Source organism: Emydura macquarii, unplaced genomic scaffold (genome assembly GCF_026122565.2).
Source record: "Emydura macquarii macquarii isolate MOO-44397 ecotype Brisbane River unplaced genomic scaffold, CSIRO-AGI_Emac_v2 contig_587, whole genome shotgun sequence".
In the NCBI taxonomy this organism is placed as follows: Eukaryota; Metazoa; Chordata; order Testudines; family Chelidae; genus Emydura; species Emydura macquarii.
Window position 1 is genome coordinate 13,815,878 of NW_027130724.1, and position 26,515 is coordinate 13,842,392.

Sequence of the window (26,515 nt, forward strand, 5' to 3'; positions counted from 1 at the left end):
TGGACTCCAGGTCACCATTCGGAACCTGCCCAGCACAACTACATCCTGCCCCTTGTGCTCAGGGAAATTGCAAGGCTACAATCTGGCCCTAGGAGTTGTTCTGCCAATGGTTTGGGTAATCTGAGAAAATGAAGAATCAGCAATCATTTCATTTATCTTGTGAGCTCTGTGCGTACACTGATTACCACCATCTTAACCAGAAGTAACCAAACAGAAAATGAAGGCAATATCACTTTATTTTATAGGCACCTCTATAACCATATAATTTCTTTGTCATTAACATGGCCAACTCCGTTGCATATTTTAAAGGACACAACAGGATTTGGTTTTATATAAATGCTGCCTCTGATACACAAGGGATCCCCTGATGCTATACAAAGCATTGAGTTAGATACAAGTTCAGTGACTTTTTGCAAACTGAGTACACAGAAATAGTTCAAACAAAGCCCTGTATATCAGCATGTACTGTTTTGTAATTTCATGAGAATGCTCCACTTCAAAAGAAACTACTAACCAGATAATTACATCAGATCATATCCTGCAGGCCTAACTCAGCCAAAATTCCCAGAGAAATCACTGAATAAGGCTGCCGGCTTTGATCTTTGGTGACCAGCCTCCATATGTAACATACAACATGGCAAACATTTGAATTGCAGATGCAAGATTATTACATGGTTAACTGTGCTCTATAAAATGAAGGGATCATATTAAATAGATCATGAAATGGTACAGAAGTATTATAGATTATTAACATCCTACTTTTATTATTAATCATCATTATATGTCACCATAACATTAGTACTTCAGTGTAAATGCTGCAAACATACAAGTGACTAGATAGGCTAAGAACTGGGTAGATTAAAAATGCTCAAATCTCTTACTCATCCCACAGGTCTTTGAGAAAGGCTGGTGGTCAGCAAATGATAAATGTTTAAATTAAGAGCCCAAATGCTTTCTGTGTTTTCCTCCACACACCTGAACTCTGTCAGTTATTTTGCTAGGTGTTTGGTTCCTCATAGCAAACTCAGCAGCACACCAGCAGGTCACATCTGAGGAAGGCTGTTAGCTGGCTGAAACATGGTTCTTTTAGTTTTTTCATTTTCCTGCATATAAAGGAAACAAACAGTGAATAGCTAGCGCGCTTAGTCTTTTAAAAAAATTCTTTACATCACTTTCTAGTAGGAAGATTATCAGGTAGTTTGAGAGATTTTACTCACTCACTCACACAAATTTATACCACTGACACTTTATTCCTCTGAGAGCATCTTCCTATACATTTGTAGAACTGACTGCATTTATGTGAAAGAAGCTTGACAATTGATTCCCACAAAGCACTGTCAAAACTTTACATCAGCACTTGTAAACAGAATTAGCAGTATGGCCACTTAGCAACCAAATGCCTTTGCTTTTGCATTCGCATTCTTACAGCATGGCGCCGCCTCCTTTTTGGCTGAATGCACTCCTGTCCATATGATGGCCACGGGAAACCTTTGGGGGCCATTTGGCTTTTCTCCCTCTCCCTCTCCACCTCTTCAGAATCAGAGTCTTCTTGTTGCATCGAAGGAAAGTACTTGTCTGGATAAATGTACTTCAGCTTGCCCTCAAAGAACACTTCCAGGCATCGTCCAGCCTCAGCAACCTCTGAATCTGGCTGTAAGGAAATAAATAATAATACAGTATCATTGCATGCACAGAATACATAGAACAGCAGGTCTGCCTAGCCTCCTGCCTGAAACAGGAGTTTTCTGTATTTGGAACTAATCTCCTACATCTCTACTAGCTTCCTCTGCTTTTTCCACAGTGCTCTCTGCACCATACTTTACTCCAGGTGCAGTTATTAAGACATCACATCTCAGGAAGGCCATCAGCTGGCTGACAAATCATTCTTTTAGTTTTTATAACCATATAGCTCCAGCCTCCAAACATACATTAACAAATCTATATAATTCCTAAGAGTGACGGAGTCTCATTATCCACTTGTTTAAACTGGTTTTATGCCAGTGTAACACCAATGGAATCAATAGTTACCCCAATGTAATAGAGTGGTGGCTAAGGCCCAAGATTTCTGCTGCTTCACCGATTGATGATGATGTGTGCCAGTTTCTGCATAGGAGATACTTACATAATTAAATTTTGCACAGTTCCAGAACATGAGACGCACATCAGCTACCAGCTCCTCCGGTGCAGAATAGTGTGATTTGTCCTTCTTTTGGAGTTTTTTCCGGATAATTGACAGGTCCATAGGCCTTTTGATAATCTGGTAATAATGGCGAGCCTGTGATAAAAAGAAAAGGTAGGGAGATTATTAGGCATGGCCTTTGTCAAAGTAGGAACCCAGTTAATTAATAATTCTACTCTAGCTATAGTGCCTTCCATTTAAAGATCTCAAACATCTTTACGAGGTAAATAAGTATTATTATTTCCATTCTACACATAACAAAAGTGAGTTACAGGACAATAAGAGTGATTCGCTCATGGTTACACAGGAAATCTGAGGAAGAACAAGGAATAATATTCTGATCTCCTGATCCCTACACTTAAAGACCATCTTCCCTCATTCTTTAGTTAACAAATGTGAGTCTGGATTAAACACATATCTGCTTGCGAGACTGATCTTCAAAACACTGCACTATGGTGACTGTTCTGCTATTCCTAGTCTCTGACCATTTAAATTACAGCCCATTACAGCATGATGCTCTTGTTGTCATTTAACCCTTATGGATACAATAACATGTATAATACTGACAACGAAATACCACCACTCCCCAATCAGCCTTAATAATAATGTTCTGAGACAATGTCACCTTGCAGTTTAGAAAAGCATCTGGCACTGGCCACTGTTGGATACAGGATACTGGGCTAGATGGTCTGACCCAGCATGGCCATTCTTATGTTTTTAACAAATGTATCTAATAAATTAATTGGGGCCCTTTAGTGGGAAGAGTTTATTTCAGTTATCCTCTCAAGCACAAACTGTGGGTTAAACCAGAATGCACTGGCATTCTTCTACTGCCTTTAAACCAAAGCACCATTATCAGTGCTCAGCCTGTAATGGCTACAAAGTGTGTCACCACAGAACTTTTCTAATCCCAATCTCAGCTTCTTTGATGGGCACCAGATATTAGGATCTCTCTCTCTCTCTTTAAACTTTTCAAGAAACAACTTGTTTGTTGGTAACGAGTGCCACACAGTCTTGGTGATTTGTTTTGAGATGCTATTTTTTTTCCTTATGTTGTATTACTATGGGGCCATTCATTCATGCTGCTTTTCTCTCATTTTCTCCTCCAACTTGCTTCATGCTGGGGTCCAGTATCATGATATTTAGCACTGTGTACTCCTCAACATACCCAGTAGATTCAAAAGTTAAAGCTTTATAATAATTAGAACACAAACTGCCAACATCACTTGTCAAAATATACAAACCAAATACCCTTAACTCAAACTCTGTGTTCTCAAGCAGCATTTTTCTTACTTGGCCTATCTGTACATTTTTATTATTATTATAGATAGAAATATTTGTCATTGGTTTGTGTTTGTATGGTGAAATCAATGTTTACTGACATTTGCCAGTAAAAATCTAATCCTTCCAAGCCTACACTTATGGCAGCATGATACACTTCCACTGCCCTGCCCTGCCCTGGGCTATCATGCCTTCTCTACGTATCCAGTAAGTCAATAGTCCTAACTTAACGGTACACCAACCTAGCATCTTGTAAACATCTTACATTAAACATCCAAACATATTAGAAAATTTGCTGGCATGTTGTATAGGCCATCAGTGTTTCAGTTTCTGATCTGGCACCTTAGTAGGCACTGCACAAGCGGGAACACCTATCAGTAGGTGACTCCACAGTTTAGTAGGAATGTCAGTGATAATCCTTTGAGAAGACAAGAAGAGAGTTTGAGAGTAGAGGTCAACTACTCTTTTGATTCTCTCCTAGTTCTCTACATATGTAGCACTTACCAGTGGACTGACAGGCTCATGGAATGGTAGGCTCAGGCTACTGCAAAACAGGGAAAGCACCAACTTTTCACATTTCTGTAAAATACAAATTTAGAATACAGTTTTCTAAAAGGTGTCAGGTGAGTTTTGCAGTAAACACATCTAAATCAATTCTGTGACTACTGGGAGTTGCTGCAGAGCCAGGAACTTCTGAATACTGAAGGGTATGCTTGCCAACCCTAATTCTAACTTGCAGCGCATGTCACCTCATATATGCATAATCAGCCTTATTTCATAGCCAAGTATTTTAATACCACATCATGACGATGATAACACTGCTTTTCTTCTGTTTTTTTTAAGATTCATATTAATTTGGTATGTTTCTTTTCAAATAAATATTTTCGTTGCCTTATTAGACAGAGACTCTTGGGAAATCACCACCCATCCCTTTGCTCTCACTCCTTCCACACTCACACCTCTTTCAGTTACTGATTAAAAGAACAGCAGCAACAGTGGAATTGATTTCACTGAACATTTCATTATTAGATGAACCTGCTCTGATCTACATGGAGGTATCATATATACATAAAATGGGATAATAGGGGCAAATTTTCAAGGCACCTCTGAAAATGTGGCCTCCTTTTTTTCCTTTTCTTTTTGCAGGTACACCCAACTGAGTGTACAAAGGGCTACATTTGTGAATGCAGAAAAGCACTTATGCACACGATTATTTTGTATGCATAAATAGAAGGTTTGTGCGCACAAATAGGTACACTTACTCATCTTACACATATATTTTCAAAGGCCCCTGAAAATTTGGCTCTTGTAGGGGGGAGGTGTCTGCTAATTGACATTAATTTATTGACCCTGTGTCTTTAAGAATACAGAATCTAACAAACACGTCAAATAATTTGATACTTCTTGAATTTTGCAAAAGATAAATGCTTTGCTGCTTCCTATTCTGTCTAATTCCCTTTACAAATCTTTTCCCAATGCATCCAACCACAGCTACAATTAGAAGAAATCTTTTCTTTAGAAAGCTCACCACCAAGGACCAATTAACAGGAAGCAATCAACACAAATCTCTGGCAGTAGTTGGCCAAACATTCCATGTTAATAAAAATGCATATATAACTGGTGAAAGACGGTTAGCAGTAAAGGACAAAAAAGCATCCAGTTCATGGTAACTTGAGAAACATTTCTATCATCATTCTTTTGTTTTCTTGGTTGGTGCCAGAAAGTTTGCTCCAGAACTGTCAGTAAGCCATTGCATTTCCACTTTGTTTGGTAACCAACCTAGGGAAATCTTTATAGCCAATTCCTTTTCCCTACAGAAACGTCACTGGGTTCAACTCTAAAAGATCTGAACAATTTTAAGTCCAGATATCACTGAGATGCACAAGAGCCGTCTTGTAGACTGGAGTTTACTGTGTAGGCTTCCAGAATAGAGTTATATTTCATGGGGGATTTAATAGCTGAGGAGACTGGCAATGGGGATAGAAAGGCCTGTAGTTTCCATCTGGGCCAGGGTTACTAGTGACTAAATGCCATTACCACCATCTCAACATTGATTGGTGGCCTATGTGAAGTGAGTTGGCAGTTTCGGTCTAGTTGGTAGTGAACAGGGTTTGTATCACAAAAATACCATTATAACTGGCCTGAGCAAGGATCCGAATGGATGCCGAGCCTGAATCACCCCCTTTGGGGGGGTCCTGATAGCAGAGGGTTAGGGCAGATTGGCAGGTGATGTGGGGAAAGCTTGCATTGCTCACTGTCCGTGCTTTCCCTGGGCTATGGAGAAAGGAATTCATTTTCCAGTCTGCACCTTCCCGCAACACGATATTCATTGCAAAACTAAAATGGAGCTTTCGAAAGCAGGAATAGTTATGAAATATTTACCTGTTGTTTTCATTTTATTGAGTATTTTCTGAAAAATTCAAGTAACCACCATGGGAAATGTCAAAATGCTCAAGAGTCTGCACTGCAGAGGCAAAGTCTTAAGCTAGGGAAGAGAATCAGACATTCTTTTTCTATATTTACTGGTATATATTTGTACCCACCTTCTGGTCAAGCTCATCAAGGCTATGCAGTGCTCTATCCCCTTTGTTGCAATGATTGTAGCGTGTGTTTTCACAGTCATACTCTACCTCTGGCTTCAACAGGTTACGGCAGAGTGTACACACCCATTCTCCCCTGTGGCATAAGACAGCAAAATTTCACGTCCCTGAATTGAAAGAGCAACTGATACCTAATGGAAAGCTTTGGGAAACACTTTATTTAGAAACAATTCTAATCTTTTATAGAACATCTTCTGTATTGTTGTCTAGTATTTGCATTAAAATAGGCTCCAATTAGTCCTCTCCACAAAGGTTTACAATCTAATTTAACACAAGATGCTTGTTACACTGTGGCAACAGGATGGAGCAGAGGAGGGGAGAAATTGTAATAAGAACATGTGTAAACATATGCCAGTGAGTGCACAGTTAGATGGTTTCAAGTGTAGTTTTTTTTTAATTAAAATACAAAAAAACAAATCAATGCAATAAATATCAGTGATCACTGGGGTCATTGACTGTATTTCTCTTCCTTTGATCTTTACTGATCAGAGCCTTTCCACTGATTTAGGAAGGACTGGTTGGTTCAGGCCCTTATAGATTACAAAATTAGTTATTCAAAATACAGAAAGAATGTATATAAAGAGATACTTGTCAAGGTACAGTAAATCTTCAATATCTGCTGAAAAAGAATTGGTTCAACAGATCGATATACCAATTGGCGAATTCAAATTATCTCCCTGTGTGTTTGCCGGTATAAATGGCCTCAAATGATTTAAAGGGGCTCTGCAAAGATGTAAGGGTCCATACTGGCAGATCCCTTAGCAGGAGCCCCTTTGGCCTCAATGGAACTCAGACAGATGAAACTTTTGTAGAATCCAGGCCTAAATATCTACCATTAAGAAAAGTTACAATGACAGGCAAACAACACTGCCTCCGCTCCTGCTCCTGAAAAAGAATTATTTACATTTAGGGACTAAATGGCTTCAACAGGGATGAATCTGAAGCTGGCCCAGCAAGTTCATGTTATAAGGAACGTTGCATCCGCGAAGTGGGTTTTTGCCCACGAAAGCTTATGCCCAAATTAATTTGTTAGTCTTTAAGGTGACACAGGACTCTCACTATTATAAGGAAAATTTGCTTTACACAATGTTTTGAAACTATAATTTAACAATTTCGCTATTTTTAGCAACAACAACAAAATGAAATCTTGCTGCCTTGTGAGAAGAAAGGATTGTCCATACCCCTTAAACCAATACCCCACCTTTCAAGGGATTTCCGTCATTTTAGAGGCAAATTTAACTGTACTTCACACAAATACGGTGTCCTCTGACTCTGCCTTTTGTAAATGACTTGCATTTGAAATTCAGAATAATGGAACTAAGATTTATCGATGTTGGCAGGTTGAGAGATATGAGAAAGGCCCAGGAGATAGTGCAGAAGCCTCTGTACAGAAGCCCCAGCCTTCCCTAAATATCTTATGAGTAATAGGTTTGAAGTTGAGGCCATTCACTTGGTTAGAGGGCCAAGCCACCTGTCGTGTGTGAGGGATGATCTCCCCCAATGAAACTGGGAGGAAACTCTACAAAATGAAACTCACTGATTTTCCTTGTCCCTGTACTGTTTTTTACCCTAATCTGAACTTTACCACAGATTTTATACAAAATCTAAGGATTTAGTTGCCTCCAACACACTGCGGCTATGTTTATAGTGCTGGCTGACTGCTGGAGGAGATCACATATGACTGAAAATAGATCTGGTTAATAATTCATCTGATTCATGGTACGTGAGAGTGGGAAAATTTTCCTGCCTTTGTAAAATGACCAAAAAAGGCAATGCAGAGAGCGAAAGTGAAAGAGCCCTTGTAACACTGACATATGCCCCTCAGGCAAAATCAGAGACAGAATTAGGGAAGAGTTATATGTACTCACACTGGGAAACTGAGCAGAGCTGGAACGTGGCATGAGAGATGGAACACTTTGGGACAATGATCACAACACAACAGTTCTCCTCCATTCAGACAAACGGCACAGAAATCCTCGTTCTCAATTGGATTGGCTTCCTGAACAAGCAGAGATTTTTTCATGCTGGGGATGCCATTGCTAAGCTTATGATCAACAGGAGGGATATCTACAAAAGCAGACAGTGCCTGTCCTGCTGGGTAGCTGATGGGGACTTTCCTATCTTCGGAGTCTTCATATGTGGAAATCGGTCCTTCAGGCGGATTATCTTGATTGACCTGGAAAGAAAGAGAAATCCAGAGTTACAGAATCCTCAGGTTCACATCTGATGCCCTAACTGTAACAGAGGTGTATGTGAAGTGGACACTGCTGGATACAGCACTGGACTGGGACTCCAGTCTCTGCTACTGGTCAGCTAGGTGACCTTGGACAAGTCTATTCCCTCCGTGGCCTCACTTTCCCCATCTGTAAAACAGTGATAATGATACTGACCTCCTTTGTAAAGTGCTTTGACATCTAAAGGTGAAAAGCAGTATGTAAGAGCAAGATATCAATTAATTAATTAATATTAAAAGTCTGTCACAGGAACAGTTTCAGCTTATGGATCAACTATACATTGTTTTTCATGACAACTAAATTCTATGCAGCATCCTTGGCAAATGCATGTTTTAAAGAAAATACACTTTTGTGTCAAAAAGGCACTAGTTCTGCTGCTCTCATCTAAGTCAATGCCAAACTTCCATGGACTTCACTGGGAACAAGTCCAGGCCCAAAGCTACGAGGAGGCAGCAGAGTCAGTCTGAAGGGGCTTAAATTTGTTTTTAAGCTGTTCACCCTGTCGGATGGATGGATCAAAGTGGTCAGGTACAGCACATTATATATAATAATTACATACAATCACTGCTTTGGCACCAAAGCTCGGATTCTGACGTATTCTTGAAAGGGAATTAATAGGGTGGCGAGGAGAACTCTGTACAAACACAGTTAACAAATGTTGCAATATCTATTAATCTTAGGGTTTTATCCCGCTGCCCATCACCAAAATATCTGAGAGTATCGTAGAATAGTAAAATCCATCAGCAGGACTGGTCAGAGGGTCACAAGAAGCCTAGCAAAGTCAATGACCCTGAATACAATGCGGGCAGGGAAAGAGAGATAAAGCAAGAGAACAAACAATCATGCAAACTCAACTCACTTTTATAGCCATACTTGAAGACTGGGTACCACATTCAATTATCAGCAGGAAAGTCTCATCTTGGTCACCCTTCCGTGGCTGCAGCTTGAACACTGGAAGCTCTCCAGATTCTGATGCACATATTTTCAGGCGTTCCAAGCGCACATAGGGGATCTTCAGCTCTTTAGAATAAGTTCTGAAATAATGATAACATTCATTAGTATTGTACAGAGTTCTCTTCTCCTAATTTCAATTTTTATTCATATTATTCAGTTTATTGGGTTTTTGTTTTTTTAAAGGCACATGCCTAAAGGTGAAGTCAGTGGAATTTAAATGCATGCTTAAGTGCTTTGCTACATAGGAACAGGACTCCTCACATTTTTAAATTTAATCATGTGCTTAGACACTTTGTAGGCAGAGATTTAGGCCCTGATTCAGCAATGTCTACTCTCTGTGTTTGTGCTTCAACTACCGAAAGCCAGCTAGGGCTGACACTCTTCAGAGGGCAACTGGATTCAAGAAAGATCCCACTACCCACGTCATTTCTAAATGAAAATATTAGGAAAGCAATATTTAGAAGCAAAATTATGTTAAAATGGTAAGCTAATTTAGAGTCCTGAACTTCTTGTTCTGCTATATTTTTCGGGATTATACAGTAATTTTCATATGTCATTTGGATTATATGGCATTTTAGTAATTCTAATGGTATATTGACATCTTCTGAATGGTCATAAAGAATATAACAAAAGATGTATGAATCCAACATTGCTTTGAAAATTTTATTTTCCAGTTTATGAGAATGCTTTTTAATATGTAATCTGTCTATTCTGAGCTGGTTTGAGACTTCCAACTCATTTCATATAGATGAACAAAGCTATAAAATGGTAACATTGGTTGTAAAACATGTATGCATGTTTTTTATTAGAAACCAAAGCAGAATAATCTTGTACTTAAGGAGAATTAACTGATAGTTGATTAAAAATGAATCAGCTAAAATAAAAATGAGCTTCAAGAAGGTCTGGAACTGTGTTTGTTTTTCTGTTAAAGTAATAATGTATCTTCACTTGCATGTGATCTTATTTAATCACCCACTTCTCCCTAACCCGATACACTGCTAGATTCCTACTGCACAGTTCTGGTATTGCTGTGTTAAGAGTACATTCTGCTGAAATTAGGAACACAAGAGATTTGTTGGTGGATGTACTTGTTTTGTTCATCAACAGTGATGATTTTAGTGATGTGCAAGCCCAGATCCTCACCTGCACCAGAGCTCTGTTCAACACAGCTATGGAGGTGGAGGGGGCAGTGCTCGCCCAACTCCCAGTACAGCTTGGGCCCATTTCACACCCCAGTGTACTTTACAGCAGCCTTAAAATACCAGCGCAATTTCAAAAAGCCCTTGCAAATGCCTTCAAGGATCTGGGATATATGGCATTAGTTATGGTTGCTACTTTATGACTTCTGGAACTATTAGTTACAAGGCAACTTGTTTTCCTTTTAAAACAACCTGCCAATAGCACTAAGCTGGATAGATACACTCTGACTCTATGCATCAAATTTCATGTGCAGTACTTCTATGTGGAAGCTGATTCTATTACCTGATGTTCTGATTACTTTTTACATCCATCTCAATATGTTCCTGTTCATAGTCATTGAACTCTGGAATAGAAAATAACATATCCATGATATCAGAGTCAGATTAGGGTAGACAGGTACTTCAGTAGTCATGCATTTCTGACTAGTCTGTAATGTGATATTGTATTTGCAATCTGGATGAATTTCATATCTAGCTAAGGTAATTATATGACCCCCATCACGCATAGTATCTGAGCACCTCACAGACTTCACTGCCTTTGTCCTCACAACACTCCTGTGAGGTTGACAAACACTATTATCCCCATTTACAGATAGGGAACTCAGGCACTGAATTAGACACCTAAATACCTTTGAGGATCTGGGTCTAAGTGACTTGCCCAAGGTCACACAAGATATTTGTGGTGGAGCAGGAACTGAATACAGGTCTCTCTCAGCCCATTCTTCCTCACACATACACACACAAGCACCATTCTTCAACTCCTCATATGGTACTGTGTGGGTAATCTTCATTACAGAATTTAACTACACAGCATTAACTTGAGAACAGGGGGCCCTATTCTACTGTCATTGACTGAAATGGGAACAGGATTGGGCCCCATTTTGAACACTGCCATTTTCTCCTTAAGTAGGAGGACGTTAAAGAGAAAATTATCTGAATGCTACCATTTTAAGGAGTCAACATGGAAGTGCAAGGCAAACATGTTGCAGGGGTACTGCACTTGCATTTGATTGTGAGAGGTCCTTGAGAGGCCATGAAGGGGGGCGTGTGACAGAATATACCTGAGTCCACATTCTACACACTGTTGTAATAATCTTTGTATAAAATATACTTTGTGAGGTATCTGAAAACTCATCATTTGCTGATCAATAATACCATGGCAAAATGCATGTAGCAGCGTTATATGTGAAGTTGTAAACATAAACTGATACCATGACTAAAGTATTTTTTCCAGAGAAGTCTCGGGAGTGGCCAAACCAGTTCCTCAGAGACAATGGGCAAACTCACGCCTCAGCCAGGTGTAAACAATGCTGATGGACCATTGCCTGCCAAGTGGTCATTCTTTGGCAGGATAGGGAGGGCAGAGGCAAAATAAAAAAATCTACATTTTAGCAAAGAAACAGCCTGGAGTTCCCTTCCACACAGACTGCCTGTTGCCTTGTTCCCAGCTGGATATGCTTCTCAAAGGGGAGACAGGACTATAAAAAGAAGAGGCAGACCCCAAGACACCCCTCCTCTCTCTGTCTTTTGATTTACTGCACCAACAAGAACAAAGGAAGCAGCTATTGAACTGAGAAGGGGTCCTGACCTAAGAACTTTGGTCAGTAAGACTGTTGAGAGCATGTGGTGAGAAAATCTTTGCTTTGAATAGAACATAGTTTGTTAAGTTAGGCACCAGTTGTGTTTTACCTTTATTCTTCTTGTAACCGTTTCTGACTGTTATGCCTCATTACTTGTACTCACTTAAAATCTCTCTCTTTGTAGTTAATAAACTTGTTTTATTGTTTTATCTAATCTAGTGTGTTTAAACTAGTGTGTCTGGGAAACTCCATTTGGGGTAACTGGGTGTCTGCATATTATTTCTTTTAAAGAAATACGGACTTTATATTAATTCATATTGTCTAAGAGAGAGCTGGGCAAGCCAAGTCATACATTTCTGGGGGGAAATCTAAGTGTCACCATGAAGGCTGGTAAGAGCCAAGGTGTGGCTGCCTGGCTGCAGCATACACAGACACAGACATAGCTGGGAGTGACTGGCAAACTGGAGGCTGTTTGTGAGCAGTCCAGACTGGAGGCTACAGCATCAAAGCAATGTAAAGGGCACCCCAAGTTAGAGGGCAGGGGTGACACAGCTACTTATTGTCTGGACTGTACCCTTGGTATGTCACAGTGAGCAAGGAGCCTCCCATATTGTGTAGCTGCACAAGATCTACACAATAGCAATTGCTACATTCCAGGAAGTGCAGGAGATACTCACTTCAGCTCCTTGCTGACGAGCAGGTCAGAATAAAGGGGGCAGGGAGGAGGCATGATCAAGGCTCTGATCTCTACCAGCCCACAAACTGGGACCAGAGCTCCACAGGCAGCAATGGCACAGAGCAGCCCTGAAGAGATTGCAGCTGCCTGGGGCATAGTCTCACCAATGCTTCTTCTGGAGTGCTGCAGATCCTCACTACCCATATAGAGTGTTGTGGCATAACTGCCAACACCTCGCTCAATACATGTAAGAGACGACTAATAAGTTCTCTCGTTTCACACAGGTGGGGTCCTCTTTGTACTGATTATAATTCTCTGAGAATAACTATGCTGCAGCAATAGTAATATTAATTTAGCCATTATAGAGAAAAGCAGCCAAATATTGGTATAAGTCACAGAACAATAGCTTGATACTGAAATCCCTTACTTGTGTGAAGAGTCCCATTGACTTTAAAGGTTGGAAGCATTGAGCCCTTACAGTGTAGCATAACCATGTTGGCAATTTGCCCATGAAAGCAAAGTCTAGTTCTCCATTAAGGATAGAGACGTAGTCCTTGGCTGAAGGGAATGTTTTGCAGTAGAATGAGCCAAGAAAAAAAAACAACACACTGCTAACATAACCAATATTTGCTATGCTACCTAAGGGTAGCACTTAGCAGAATTCACATCACATTTTGGAAGTCATTTCAAAAGAAATAGAATTTGGACTATTCAAATCAGCTCTTCACTAGTGATCTCCGCAAGTCTCATTAACAGGAGATCTTCTAAGAGAACTAATCCTCCAAACACTTCACATCAATACACCACTTGCAAGCTTTCAGCCCTTTCTGGTTCAGTGATGTGCAAGCTACCAATTCAAGAGATACAATTTCCATGTTTTTCTTCTACAAATGAGACCAAACATTTCTTTCCACTGTGTTAGGTACTTGATAATGTTTTAAACAATGCTAGAGGGCAGTACAACAAGATGAATTACATTTACTTAGGTACAGAAATAACTACACTGTACTGCAAGGCCTGCCAGTATGGCAGTGTTGAGCTGGGTTGGGTTAAAATCCTTACTGAAGTTGATACAGGGTGAACTTATGTTTCAATTAACATAACTGAAAACATAAGCCCCACCTATGACAAAAAATGTGTGTGAACCTGTCCAGGAGCTTTGGGGTTGAGTATTGTTTTTGGGTAGGGGTGTGTGGGAGAACTTAGACAGAGACTGAGGCCGTGTCTATGCTAGAGAGCTTAGAGCAGCACAACTGTATCGATGCAGCTGCGCCGCTGTAAGCTCTCTTATGTAGCTGCTCTATGCCATCGGGATAATTAACCCCCAACGAGTGTCAGTAGCTACGATGGCGGGAGAAGCTCTTCCGCTGATATAGCGCTACCCACACTGGCACTTCTGTCAGTGTAACTTATGTCGCTCAGCGGTGTGTTTTCTCACACCCCCTGAGTGACATAAGTTATACCAACAAAAGTGGTAGTGTAGATATAGCCTGAGGTCACTGACGAGACTGAGGCAGAGGAAAAGAGAGGCAAGAAAAAACCAAGCAGGAGCTTGTAAAGCACAAAGTGCTCCTGGAAAAAGCTAGAGAGAGAGCTTTTGGCTAAAGGGGTTTGGAGGCCTGGTAAGCTAAGAAACTGCTCCATTTTGTTCTTGGTTCCTTCTGCATTCAGAGACGCAGGATTTTGCACATTCCTTGTAAATAAATATGACTGCTTTAAATAAATGCCTGTCTACTACCAATATCTACTCCCAACTGGAACGCCCACTGAGCCCCAAACTTTTGACTAGCTGTTTGGATCAAAACAGCAGTTTAAAAAAACCCAGAAACAATAAAGAAAAACCTGGTACCTTCTTCATTTCTACGTTGTTTTACAGTGGTCAACTGCAAGCAAGAAACATTGCTGATGGGTACAGAAGGAGAGACACACTGTTGAGATTTCTTGACTGAAAGATTAATAGGCTCTTCTAGCATTTTTTGCATAGGAAGAGCTAATTCATTAATGGCATTTGGTCCAGCAGTGACTGGGTCATTTCCAAGAGGGTCGCTCATGGTACTAAAATCTTCTTCATTTTCCAGCTTGAGAGGAAAAAAAATAAAGAAATTTAAAATTTTTCGCTAGCTCTTTTAATTTCCATCCCAAGAAAATAACTGTAACAAGTCTTCAAATATCAACAGAAGAGCAGGATTTTCTTTATCAAAGTAGCAACCTTCAACCTACTGGCCATGTAAAGCAGTATCAATTAAAGTGCATTTCCTAGCTATAAAATAGCGAGATGTGTTAGCAATTCTTACCTTGCACTTAGTGTTCCCCAGGAGTATATCACCTGTTGCTAGGCTATCAGTAGTCCAAGGATTCAGGTCATTTGTAGCTGTGTCTAATGCCAAGCTGTAAGTGGGCACAGATTCTGGCTGAACATCAGAGGCACGAAGCATGTTCTGGGATTGGTTGAGTGTTACAGTAGATACACCTTGCATCTGTGGATCAACCAACCTAGATGACCTTGTTGAAGATGGTTCCATTTCTAAAGGGTTTGAAAACCCCGCAATGTTCAGTGAAGCTGAACGCTGAAAAACAAATATGTAAATCAGCTTTTAAAACAGTAAAATGCTGCTGTTATTTCTAGAGAGCATGAGATACTGTATCTCAGAATGCCTAAGGAAGCAGCCGTGTCACCAGGGTTTAAAAGTATCTACTGTAATCTCATTTACCAAAAAGGCTCTATAATTTCCATGATTAAAGCCAAAATCTGGAAAAGTAGATTTCTAAATCTCTCCCCTGCAAGCTACCAGACTCTCCCTCTTTTATCACTGTAATGGGTCCTGATTTCTTATCCCTTAAAATGAATGAGAAATCTGAGCACATGGAATATTGGTCCAAATCCATCCCTGAAGTAACTCTGGTGATTTCAATGAGGTTATACTAAAGATGATGTAAGATTCAACCCTAATATAAGACAACACAACTCAAGTGACTTCAGGGATACTGAACATACTACATCAAGAGACGAATCTAGACCGTTGAGCTTAAGCACCTGCTCTTTATACCATCAAACTGTAAATGGAAAAAAACGTATGTTACAAATGCCAGACTTTTGAAGAAAGAATGCACCTGTCTAGTTATCAAAGAAAGGAAAAAAAACTGCCCATCCAAGTGAAATCTCTGCAAGAATAATTTTAATGAAATGTATCTACTAGTGTTTCATGCTTTCTTGGGGTATTTCACTGTCAAACACAAAAATAAGGATATGCAAACCAAAGCAAATCCACTCATCTGTGTGACTTCTTTAAGCTGTTTTACAGCACTGTATGTATGACATGACTGAAATCCTGATTCTTCTATAGTCCATATCAAATGAATGTAAGCAGCCTTAAGAAGTAAGCAGATCTGCATTCTTTGAAGATGTGCCTCCACATTTACTTTCTCACAGTTCAGTGATATTCATTATGCTTGATAATTCACTGAATAAATCCTTTTAATTTAACTGCAATGTCATAAGTTTTACTTGTTATAATACAGAATGATAAAGAACCAGGCATTTATTTATTGCATTTTTTTATTATTTGTCCATTCTGGATTTTGATAACTTGTTCCAAGTCAACAGGGCAATGGTGAAGTAGCACCAAAAGATAGTTGTCTAGATAATTGTCTCTGTTATATTTGTGTAAATCCTAGTGTGGCACAGTGCTGGGAACCAACACCTATTGGGAATCCAGGGATGGGCAGGCGCAAGTCCACCCAAAGCTAGAGGCAGCCTAAGGGGAGGAGTGACCAGACCCATATCCCAAGCAATTCCAGGGACAACTATGAGAAAATAGGGATGTGCATAAGGGTCAAAATCAGGGATCCAGAAGGGATCACCAAGACAGCGCCCACTGCTCCTCAATGGTGTCTAGGGAGCCAGCGGACGTGACCCAGAGGAACTGTGCCTGGATGTGTGATGGAAGGGAGGAGCAGAAATAGGCCTCACAGTCGCGGAGTACATCCCCATCCAGCATCTGCCTTCGGGTAGAATAGATGGCTCCCCTGGCCAATGGCAGGGGAAGGTCGACAAGGAGGTCTCACGACTCCATGGGGCCACAGATAAGGTGTGCATAAATCAGGAGGTTCAGGAAAAAGTGCAGCCAGAACCTAAGGAGAAGGTTGTGGGGGATCAAGAAAAGGGGATGCAGCCTGGTGAACTCAAGGTAGATGTGCACCAGAGTCTCAGCCGAACCAGCACTGGTCACTTAAATACCACTTAAGTCTCCTCAAGGTAGACTTGTTGGGGCCCAATTAGTGGAGGACTAATGATCAAATTGGCCCTCTAACACAGGAGGTATTAGATGGCACAGGAAGGATGTACAGGGGACGTACAGGGGAGAAGGAGGCAGGCTAGCAGAGCCAGAAAGGATCTCTGGCAAAGAGATCCTTTCCCTCTCAGTTCAGCAGATAACTCAAGAGACACTAAACCTGTAATGAGATGGTGTATGGATCAGTACGGTGGTGGAACGAGCAAATATAAACAAACTGCACTGGGATATTTAACAACTGAAGGTCTCCGAGTCTGTGTACGAAAAGCAGAAGGCAGGAGCGAGACAGGGATATGGTCCTGCCACACCTAGGTAACTCCAAAAAAGTCAGAAGAGGTACTCGAGACTTACAATGCAGCCCGGGTACATGCTGAGAACAGAATCCAGTCCTATGACTTTTATTGTCACCTGAGCATGCACTTTAATTTCTTTTTAACCACCATGGAATTGATCCTACAGTGGGAGTTTTGCCTGAGTAGGACTGCTATTAAACAAGATAAGATGACTGCATTTAAGATAGAAGGGACCTTATCTTCCCCAGCATTAAAGTAAGTTTACTCCACACAGTTAGCACAAAACTCCACTAGAGCTGTCTTAACCAAACACAGGAAGATCCCCCCACCCCCATTGTAGGGGGGAACCTCAGGTGATATAGGGTCACTAGATCAGTCTGTATGCCACTGTCCCCCCTTGTGGCCAGTGCAAGGAACATGGCTTGGGAAAAAAGAAAGTGGCTGGGTTTTCCTTGTGTCTCAGCTGCTGTAACACCCTCCTGGGGCCATTGCCTGTTGGCATCAGTTAAACCAGCCCTCGTGTTGCTCTCTCTTGCACTGAGGACCAGATCAGAGCCTCTCCATGACTGAGGGAATGAAATGGTGACTTAAATCCATCTTTTTGCATACCCCCCTAAGCAAACTAGTAGTGGAGTTGGGAATGCAGCCAAGATAGCCTCACTCTGTCTCCTGCTGTAACCACTATACATCTTTCCTCATGAATAGTACAACACACTAAGGCCTCACTCTGCAAAGACCCAAGCGTGCTGTGCGTGAAATGGTCGCCCCAATGAAGTCAATGGGAGTTTTGCCATTGACTTCAATGGTGCAGGATTTCATCCTGTAAGTTGTCACCTGAAGACAATTGGACTATTCACAGTGCATGCATTTAGAAATATGCGTAGGTTTTTACAGGATGAATGAATATTTCTAAACAGTTGAAACTCAACAGAGCTGTATACTTATATCCTTTTGACTCTGCCAGCTACAGTAGGTTTCGTAAGGGAACTTCTTAGACTGTATAGCCAGTGCAAAACACTATTCTTGCTAAAAAGGAAAAAGAATAATGAGGCCATCAAACTGCCATCTGTCTCTCCCTGGTGGCAGAAGTTAATTTTTGTGGTTATTTTAATGATGAGGAAACATTATGATCTTTCAGTACAAAATACTAAAACTCACAGTAAAAAACAGACACATTCCATTCTGATCCATGGAGCTGCTGTCAAGTGAGAAGTGAACAATGCACTGGGAACAAGGCTCATTAATATCCTATTAATTCACTCCCTAAAATAATCATTTCTTTTGCCATTAGCAAAAAAAAAAAAATCTCTTTTCCCTTGGCAGCTCAGCTAGGGTTGGAAAATATGATGGCTTCAAAGAACAGACCTATGTTTTATGAAAGCACCATTGCTTTTACATTGCACCTTTTGAACAACAACAAGCATTAACTATCATTTTGGGTAGATGGTGGTTTCAGGTGGAGGAAAATCTTTAGGGCTTGATATTTTAATGTACAGCTTGGCACACACAAATACATCTGTGTCATTACAAATGTAATTCTTGTTATCTAATAATGAAATTTGGTCTGATGACCTGTGTGATATAATGGCTGTATCCAAATTTCAATTGTCCAGAAATGCTTCCTGCCACAAATTTCATACCTATGGTTGTTTAAGGTAAGAATAAATAACATACAAAGTAACAGTGAATAAAAAGTAATACATTTTTTAAATATTTCTTTGATCACAGTAGCATTCCAAGAAGGTCCTATGAAAACATGCAGCACTAACATAGAAGAATTCTGAGATGCAAATACTTACCTTGAAAAACAGGGATTAGGATTTGTTAGGATTGTTTTGGCAAAGTCTCAAAGCTGTTGACATTAAGTGTGATTTATAAAGAAGGCTAAAACTATGAACTGCCAATTCTCTTTGCTATAAGAGAAATAACAGAGCAAATGGTTGCAGAGTAATGAACGGCTTCTATTAAGTGGAGCAATCCCCATGGCAGCTCATTATGCTGGTGAGGTTAAACAAATGCACTGCTCCAATCCAGTTGTTTAACTCACCACTCACAGTAGTACTGATAAAACAGACTATACATGCTTCCTATTTGTATTTCACAATTACAGGGTATAATCCAAAGGATTCCCTTTTTCTCCTATGAGAAAAAATCCAAACCTTTCTTAAACAAATTGGACCTTGTTTAAAGTGGAGGAAGAAAGATTCCACAGAGCAGGTGACCTCACGTTTTATTTACCCTCCTTTCCAGGTCAAAGCGATGGGTTTTATTAAATTATAATTCTGTGAAATGTAGCTAATTGCATTAAGCATGAACATGTTTGTACTGTAAACAGGTCAACTCTTCATCCAACACACTCCAGTATCTTGGAAACTGGCAGGAAACTATTACAATTATTCATTTCTGAGTACTGACAGCATTCTCAGAGCTGTACTAATATAAAGCAAGACATGGCCCTTACTGTCTAAAACATATTCTTCATAACCCCTCAAATATCACTCTAGGAAAAAACACCATTAGACATGCACATGAGCAGTAGATAGAAGTGAGGTCACCAGAAAAGCTTAGGACAAATGTGATGTGTTAGGGATTGAGAAAAATGCACCATACTTCCATTTGTAGCAGATAAAATCCAGTTTTATCTCACATGACAGAATTAGAGACAGTCATGTTCATTACATCTCCGGAGACGTAAAGAAGTTCCATTTGAACTACCAAGGTGCAGTCCTATCATAAATTTCAAGAGAAAGATATAAGATCCAATGTATGGAAGTTGAAGCTAGACAAAGTCAGACTGGAAATAGTGTATAACAGTGAGGGTAGTTAATCACTAGAACAATTTACCAAGGACTGTGGTGAATTCTCCATCACTGGCAATTTTTAAATAAAGATTGGATGTTTTCTGAAAGATATACTCTAGTTCAACCAGGAATTATTTTGGAAAACTTCTATGACCTATGACATACAGGAAGTCAGACTGGATGATCAGAGTAGTCTCTTCTGGCCTTAAAAATCTATGAAAGACTACCTGATATGGGAGTAAAAGAAAACGTGAAACTTTTGGAAGCATCACTTGGATGAGAAGTATTTGATGGGATCTACCTACCTATTTTAGGTATTTCTATGGTGCCTGTGACTGATGTGGAGCTGCTCTGTAATAATTAATGAATACTGTATGTTGACTGGGTTATTGAAATGTTCACTATGTGAATATATTGGTTTAGTTTAATAGGGTACTGTACTGTAAGAAAAAATAAGCAGGAAGTGAAACAATGGCTGAAGATAAGCCAATTCTCAATAAACACTTACAGGTTGGTAAGAGACAATGCGTGACAGGAAAAGACCATGGAACACAAGAAGATCAAAAGAATTATAGCAATTTAAGAAGAGACTCTCAGGCCTAGGAGAGGCCAGGTTTTGCTTGGGAGACGTTCAAGAAACCAGTCTGACACAGGCATGTGCTGGGAAGATCTGAAGAAGTTAGGCCTGTCCAGGTCACCATGAGGAGATCTGGCCTTAAGTAGGATGCATATAGACTGTTTGTTTTAAAATTGGTTTTCTCTGATGCTTTGTTCCTACTGTGAGAATAAAGAATACTTTGGTTTGAGGAAGGCTGTCTGGTCACTATACTCACTACTGGTTACAGACTCACAAAGGGAAGAACTGCAACCATGACAGTACCTATCACCATGTTATATGGGTTTCCTATTAAAAGATGCACATGGTATATCTGTACAATAAAAATGGCACTTCTTCCCAATTCTGTGTTCTATGTGCTTAAAAGCTACACCTCTAACTGATCACAATCATGAAGAAAAATGAAACACATTCAAGCCAAACAAATGTCATGTGCAGTTTATCATCCCCAAAATCACAGTTACATCAAAAAATCTCATAAAATTTGCATCTGTCCTCAAATAGACTGCCATCCCCAGTTCTGTTTGCAAATAAATAACTCACCAGTGTACCCTGCAAAAACAACTGGAGGGCCAAATGAGTCAGGTGGTTGATAACCTTCACCTCTTAATCTTTAGTTAGAAGTGACCCATGTTGGTAGTGACTGAAAGTTGCCCACATCAGACAGCTGTTAATGGCTAATGTATAATGAGTTTGCTGGCTCAGTCCAGTTCCCAACAGACAAAGTCCTTATCACAAAAAATCACACAATCAACCTGCATTTAATTCACTGCCTTGTTGGCATTTTAATCAAAAAGGCCATGAATTGAACAAGCATGGAGACAAAGCTATCCTCTCACCTAAAAAGTTAGCTCCATCCAGCTCAAGAGTGGAGTATACTGACAACACAGTGTGGAGAAGTTCATGCCTGACTTGTGGATAAAAAGAGGATTTCCATGTTCAGTGCTGTATTCCCAAAGGGAACTGCACAAACCCAACATTTATGTTAGTTACATGGAATAATGAAGATTTACACAAAATGCACAACTGTCTGAACATGAATACGGCCACTAGTTAAATAGTCTGCAAAAAGACACGTGCTCCTTTCACAGGGAAAGGCTAGTCAGAGGCAGACGCGGAAAAACAGCAAAGCTAGCAGAAGTGTAAATACTCCCTCAAGTGTCCCAAAAAACAGCAAGGCAAAGGAAGACATGAGAATATGCAGACATTTGAAGCTATACATAGAGGCACTAGACCACATTCAGCCAAGAACACAAAGGACAAATGGGCCCAAACAGGAACGCTCCTGAACTTTGGGAAAATGATGGCTTAAATGCCAATATTCATGACATACCATGGCTAGAAATACCTGCTATATACCAATGGAAAGTCAGGATTCTGACACCACGTTCACTTCTTGCCCTGACAGGTGGGAGATATCAAGCCTTAAGGCGTTTTAGAAGTGTTTCAAGTGTATTATTATTTCTTTGTCAGTATTTATTAACAACCTTTCATTAAGTGGTAAGACAGCATTGTTTTAAAGTTGATGGGGTACCAAAATAGTACTTATAAAAGTAAGTAAAACCCTAACAAATGTTCTTAATTTTAAAATATGAAATATATATGGAATACCTGGTGATGTGCTGTGGTATAATACTTTTATTAGCCCTTGTTTGGAATGACCTGCATGACTTACTTGAGGTTTTGCCACCTGCGAGTAATGTGGTTATCCCAAAATATGATTAGCATCAGTTTTGTATAGCTTCACACCCAAACGGATGTGATCCCATACATCAGCACACAGGCTAGTTATTAGTTAACAACATCAGATGCACACCATAAATATGTTTCAAAATTAAAACAGGTGGTTAATTACATGAGCAATCAAGCCTTGCAAAAAACAAAACAAAACAAAAAAATACCACTTTGCCGTTGCAGTGAAAACTTTCATTTTTAACACTCTTAACAGATGCCGCCAAATTTATCACTGATCAGTTTATTCTGAGTTACTGCTACATCCTAGTCCTAAAACTTCTCAGTTTTGCGCTGCTTCCTCTTTAAACAGAGGTTCTTGGCAGCTCAGGAATTGTCATGCTGCATTAGGAAAGCAGGATGTGGAGAGAGGTATACTAATATAATGAACTTCAGCAGAATTGGGAACCACAGTTTAAACGTTTAACACCAATTACTACCTAAAAGGGAGAACATGTTTTTTCTTTTATTAGCAGAATGTTCATATTTATCTTCTGCCATTTTCTCTGTTACGTTTTTTGACCATAATGTTTATGGACTCTATGCAGTTAAATAAAATACATTAACATTTTACAATATCCTTAAACACATTCTGAACCAAGGCAAACTTTGCCAGGATGGATATCTATATAGAAAGGTACACTCAAATGCAGCCAAAATAGACAGAAACAGGCATGGTGGCCATCTTTTTTGGATACCAATCTCCCATTCAAAGAAAGAATTAGTGTGTCAGGAAAACTGCCTTACATATTAGAAAGCTTACACAAAAACAGTATTTGCAGGGGACCCTTGGTACACCCTTCCCTTTACATTCACTTCTAAATCAGCAATTGGCAGGGTCTTGAGTATGTTATGACATCACTCCCAAAAAGGCCAATTACAATTTATTAATAGCAGCAGCAACAAAGCTTTGTAGTACTGGGGTACTGCAATCTCAGCCACAGCTAGCCAGTACACCAGTGACATTGAGAGAGTTTAGTTTTCTTTACAAAAATATTTACACCACTAAGGTCTGCTAGAAACTCTCTTTTTCCCCCTCTCCTTCTGCAAGTACCCTTTTTTCTCTTCCATTCTCATATTCAGAATCCTCCTTTCATTTCCTCTCTTTTTTTGCCTTTCCATCTCAGCTTCCCTGGGCACTACACCTTTTTGTCACCCTCCCAAGTTCTTGACTCCTCCAACTCCATCTCTGACTTCTTTCCATGACTACTGTACCAATTCACAGCTAATTGGGCACTTCAGGAAACCTCATTTCCTGACAGAAGTTTCCTGTTCAGCTCTAGAGAAGACGACAGCTTCTCAATATACATTAAATAAGCCTCTGGAAGTTAAACAGTTGTAGAGTTCCCATTTAATTTAATAAATATCAGAAATTTTCTGCCTATACATTTCTCTAGTGATCAGGGGCTCCCTTCGGGTCAGGGATTTCAAGTTGTGGCTCTAGCACATGCATAAAATGTTTAGAACTATAAGAGACCACTATTTTTCTGCTTAAACACATGAGAAAGAAAATGAAAACTGGTGTATTAGACAATTATGTCCCTTTCATCTATCAATTCCCTTCTTCCCCCTTTTCTTTCCTTAGGTCACACTAAGGCCATGTTTATACTACAAAATTATGTTGACCTAAATTACGTCAGTATACGGCCACTGCAGTTATTAAATCGTTGGTGTGTGCACACTTGACTCCTTGTGTCAAGGAGTGCATGTATCAATTGTACTGTCAGTGTGGAGCATTGTGGGACACCTCCTGAAAGCCAGTAACAGTTGACATATGCAACACAGTGTCTACACTGACACTGCGTTGACCTAATTACCTCGACCATGACTCTACGTCACTTGAGGAGATGATGATGCTAAATCAGAATAAAGAGGCACTTATGTTGGCGGGAGCCAAATATAAGTGAAGACACTTCCACCACTAGGTTGATGCAGGGCAGCTTATGTCAACTTAATGCTGTAGTGTAGACCAGGCCAAAGGCACTCTACAGTAGTTTATAAATAACACTAGCAACAATTATGCAACCATTTCCAAGGTTGATTGCCAGACATGATTCCATGATGCTGCTTGGCAACTACTATAGCAGTACCTTGCTGAGTTAGAGCTGTATTTATTTATATTTTTAACAGCCATCTTAGACGCCTCCAGGCCATAGATAGTTTATAGCAAAATTACTGGTCATGATTGTAACCTGGCTTGTAACCATGTTAGAGGTGGATGCAAACTATGTTAGGCGCCACCATCTTTTTTTATTTATAATTTTTATTATTTTTTCCAAATACCACAAATATACCAAAATGCCACATTCATCATAATACATAAAGTAAATAAAGAGGGATAGGATAAAGGGAGCGGAAGGGCAGTAGCTGTAACCATCTTTGAAAATTGTCTGGTTACTTGCAGGCCATTGCGCTGTCAGAACAGAAGCCAGGCATTTGAATCCTTCAGTTTGGATGTGAACACCAGTAGAAGTGTCACATGACATTCAATACTATACAAGCACATTTTCTCTTTAAAAGGATTTTGAAAAGCTCTGTGTACCTTCCTCACTGGATTCAAAGAGGGGTGTTGCAAAGTGCTCTCTGGGGTGTGACTGCTGACAGTGGTTTCTTCAGCTAATGGCTGTGACAGAGGTGGAATAACATTTTTATCAAGAGGAAGCACTGGCTTTTCGCTTTCTAGTTCAACAGAATCCTCACAAACCTATGATGAAAAGATAAAATTTCAATGCTTCCAGGAACTCAAATCCAGTAAATCATAGCAAGATATCAGCAGCACACAGTATGTGAAATATTAAAACAATGAAAATTCTCTAAAACAACACTTGTTTTAAAGGCACTCAAAATAACCTGAGAGAGAGACAGACAGACAGACAGATGTCTCCCTCATAGTATATTATGGGAAAAATCCTGTACATAATCTAGCTTGAATGGTCTAAGATCCATCTGTTCCCACAGACTATCTAAAATGATGGCTAAAACCGATGTGGGCACTTTGGAAGATGGACAGAATTTACATAGTGAAAGAATCATGACTGTGGAATTCATTTCTATGGGAAATCTTCCTGAGCTCCCACTACTTTTTGAGTGCATTGCAAGAGCCATTCTTTGTGCAGGCTTTTGCCTAATGGGTTCTGGGAAGCTCTCAGTCACATTAGCCAATGGTCAAAATGGCCACCACCAGGCACAGTTCTATACTTTAATTATATTGTCTGACTGAGGGAGGAAAGGAGAGGCTCATTTTATAGCGTTCTAGTGTATTATTAACTAATGTAATGCACACTCAGGTTCTATGGTGATGGGAACATTAGAAATATGGGTTGCAATAACAACAGCAACTACTAATAGAGAGGAAAATAATTGGAAGAATAAAGAACCAGATTCCTGTCTCTACTCTGCTCTCTTTCCACTGTTCAAGTGGCGGAAAGGAAATGGAAATCTCCCTTGTGTGGTCTCCTGCTGGATGTACTCTGGAAAAATCAGCTAAAAGGGAACGTACACTTAGTGTAACCCATAACCTATAGTGCTTTGACTCTGCTTTATTCCCTTAACTTATCTAGGTGACACTGTCATTTACTGATATTATGTAGCAAAACAAAGGTAGGGTGGTTTTGTGGTTAAGGCTCTGGACTGGGACTCGGGAAATCGGGGATCTGTTCCCAGCTCCACTACAGACTTCCTATGTGACCTCAGCAGTCATATAATCCCTCTGTCCCTCAGTTCCCCATCTGTAAAATGGGGATAACACTAATTTTCTCTCACTTTGTCTGTCTTGACTATTTAGAAGGTAAGATCTTTGGGACAGGAACTGCTTCTTGCTGGGTATGTAACAGCACCTAGCACAACAGGGACCTGATCTCATTTGAAGCCTTGAGCCCCTACTGTTACACAAACGTACACAACAAGAAGAAAATAACTTGTACTGTAAATAGTTGTTTAAGTTTTAACAAAAACAAAATGGCAGTGAAAAGTGATTTCCATACATTTAATTAGCATATTCCAAAAAATAAAATCTCAAAACTGACCTGAATTATGCTTTGCAACTAAAGCAGCTATCAGAGCCGTTGAGTTTACAGTAA

The 26,515-nt window shown here is 39.9% G+C and overlaps 1 protein-coding gene across 1 annotated transcript in view; it reads right to left on the reverse strand.

Moving 5' to 3' along the window:
- Positions 1-218: 218 nt before the first annotated feature.
- The window catches only part of TRIM66 (tripartite motif containing 66), a 65,597-nt gene continuing 39,300 nt past the window's right edge, over positions 219-26,515 (reverse strand). The window contains exons 10-20 of the mRNA XM_067540409.1: positions 24,979-25,140; positions 14,998-15,270; positions 14,553-14,781; positions 10,731-10,791; positions 9,154-9,328; positions 7,929-8,236; positions 6,004-6,136; positions 3,965-4,039; positions 2,123-2,275; positions 1,427-1,651; positions 219-1,103 (exon numbers count right to left, since the gene is read on the reverse strand). Coding sequence (XP_067396510.1) covers positions 1,044-1,103; positions 1,427-1,651; positions 2,123-2,275; positions 3,965-4,039; positions 6,004-6,136; positions 7,929-8,236; positions 9,154-9,328; positions 10,731-10,791; positions 14,553-14,781; positions 14,998-15,270; positions 24,979-25,140 — 1,854 coding nt within the window. The 3' untranslated portion in view covers positions 219-1,043. The remainder of the gene's footprint in view (positions 1,104-1,426; positions 1,652-2,122; positions 2,276-3,964; positions 4,040-6,003; positions 6,137-7,928; positions 8,237-9,153; positions 9,329-10,730; positions 10,792-14,552; positions 14,782-14,997; positions 15,271-24,978; positions 25,141-26,515) is intronic.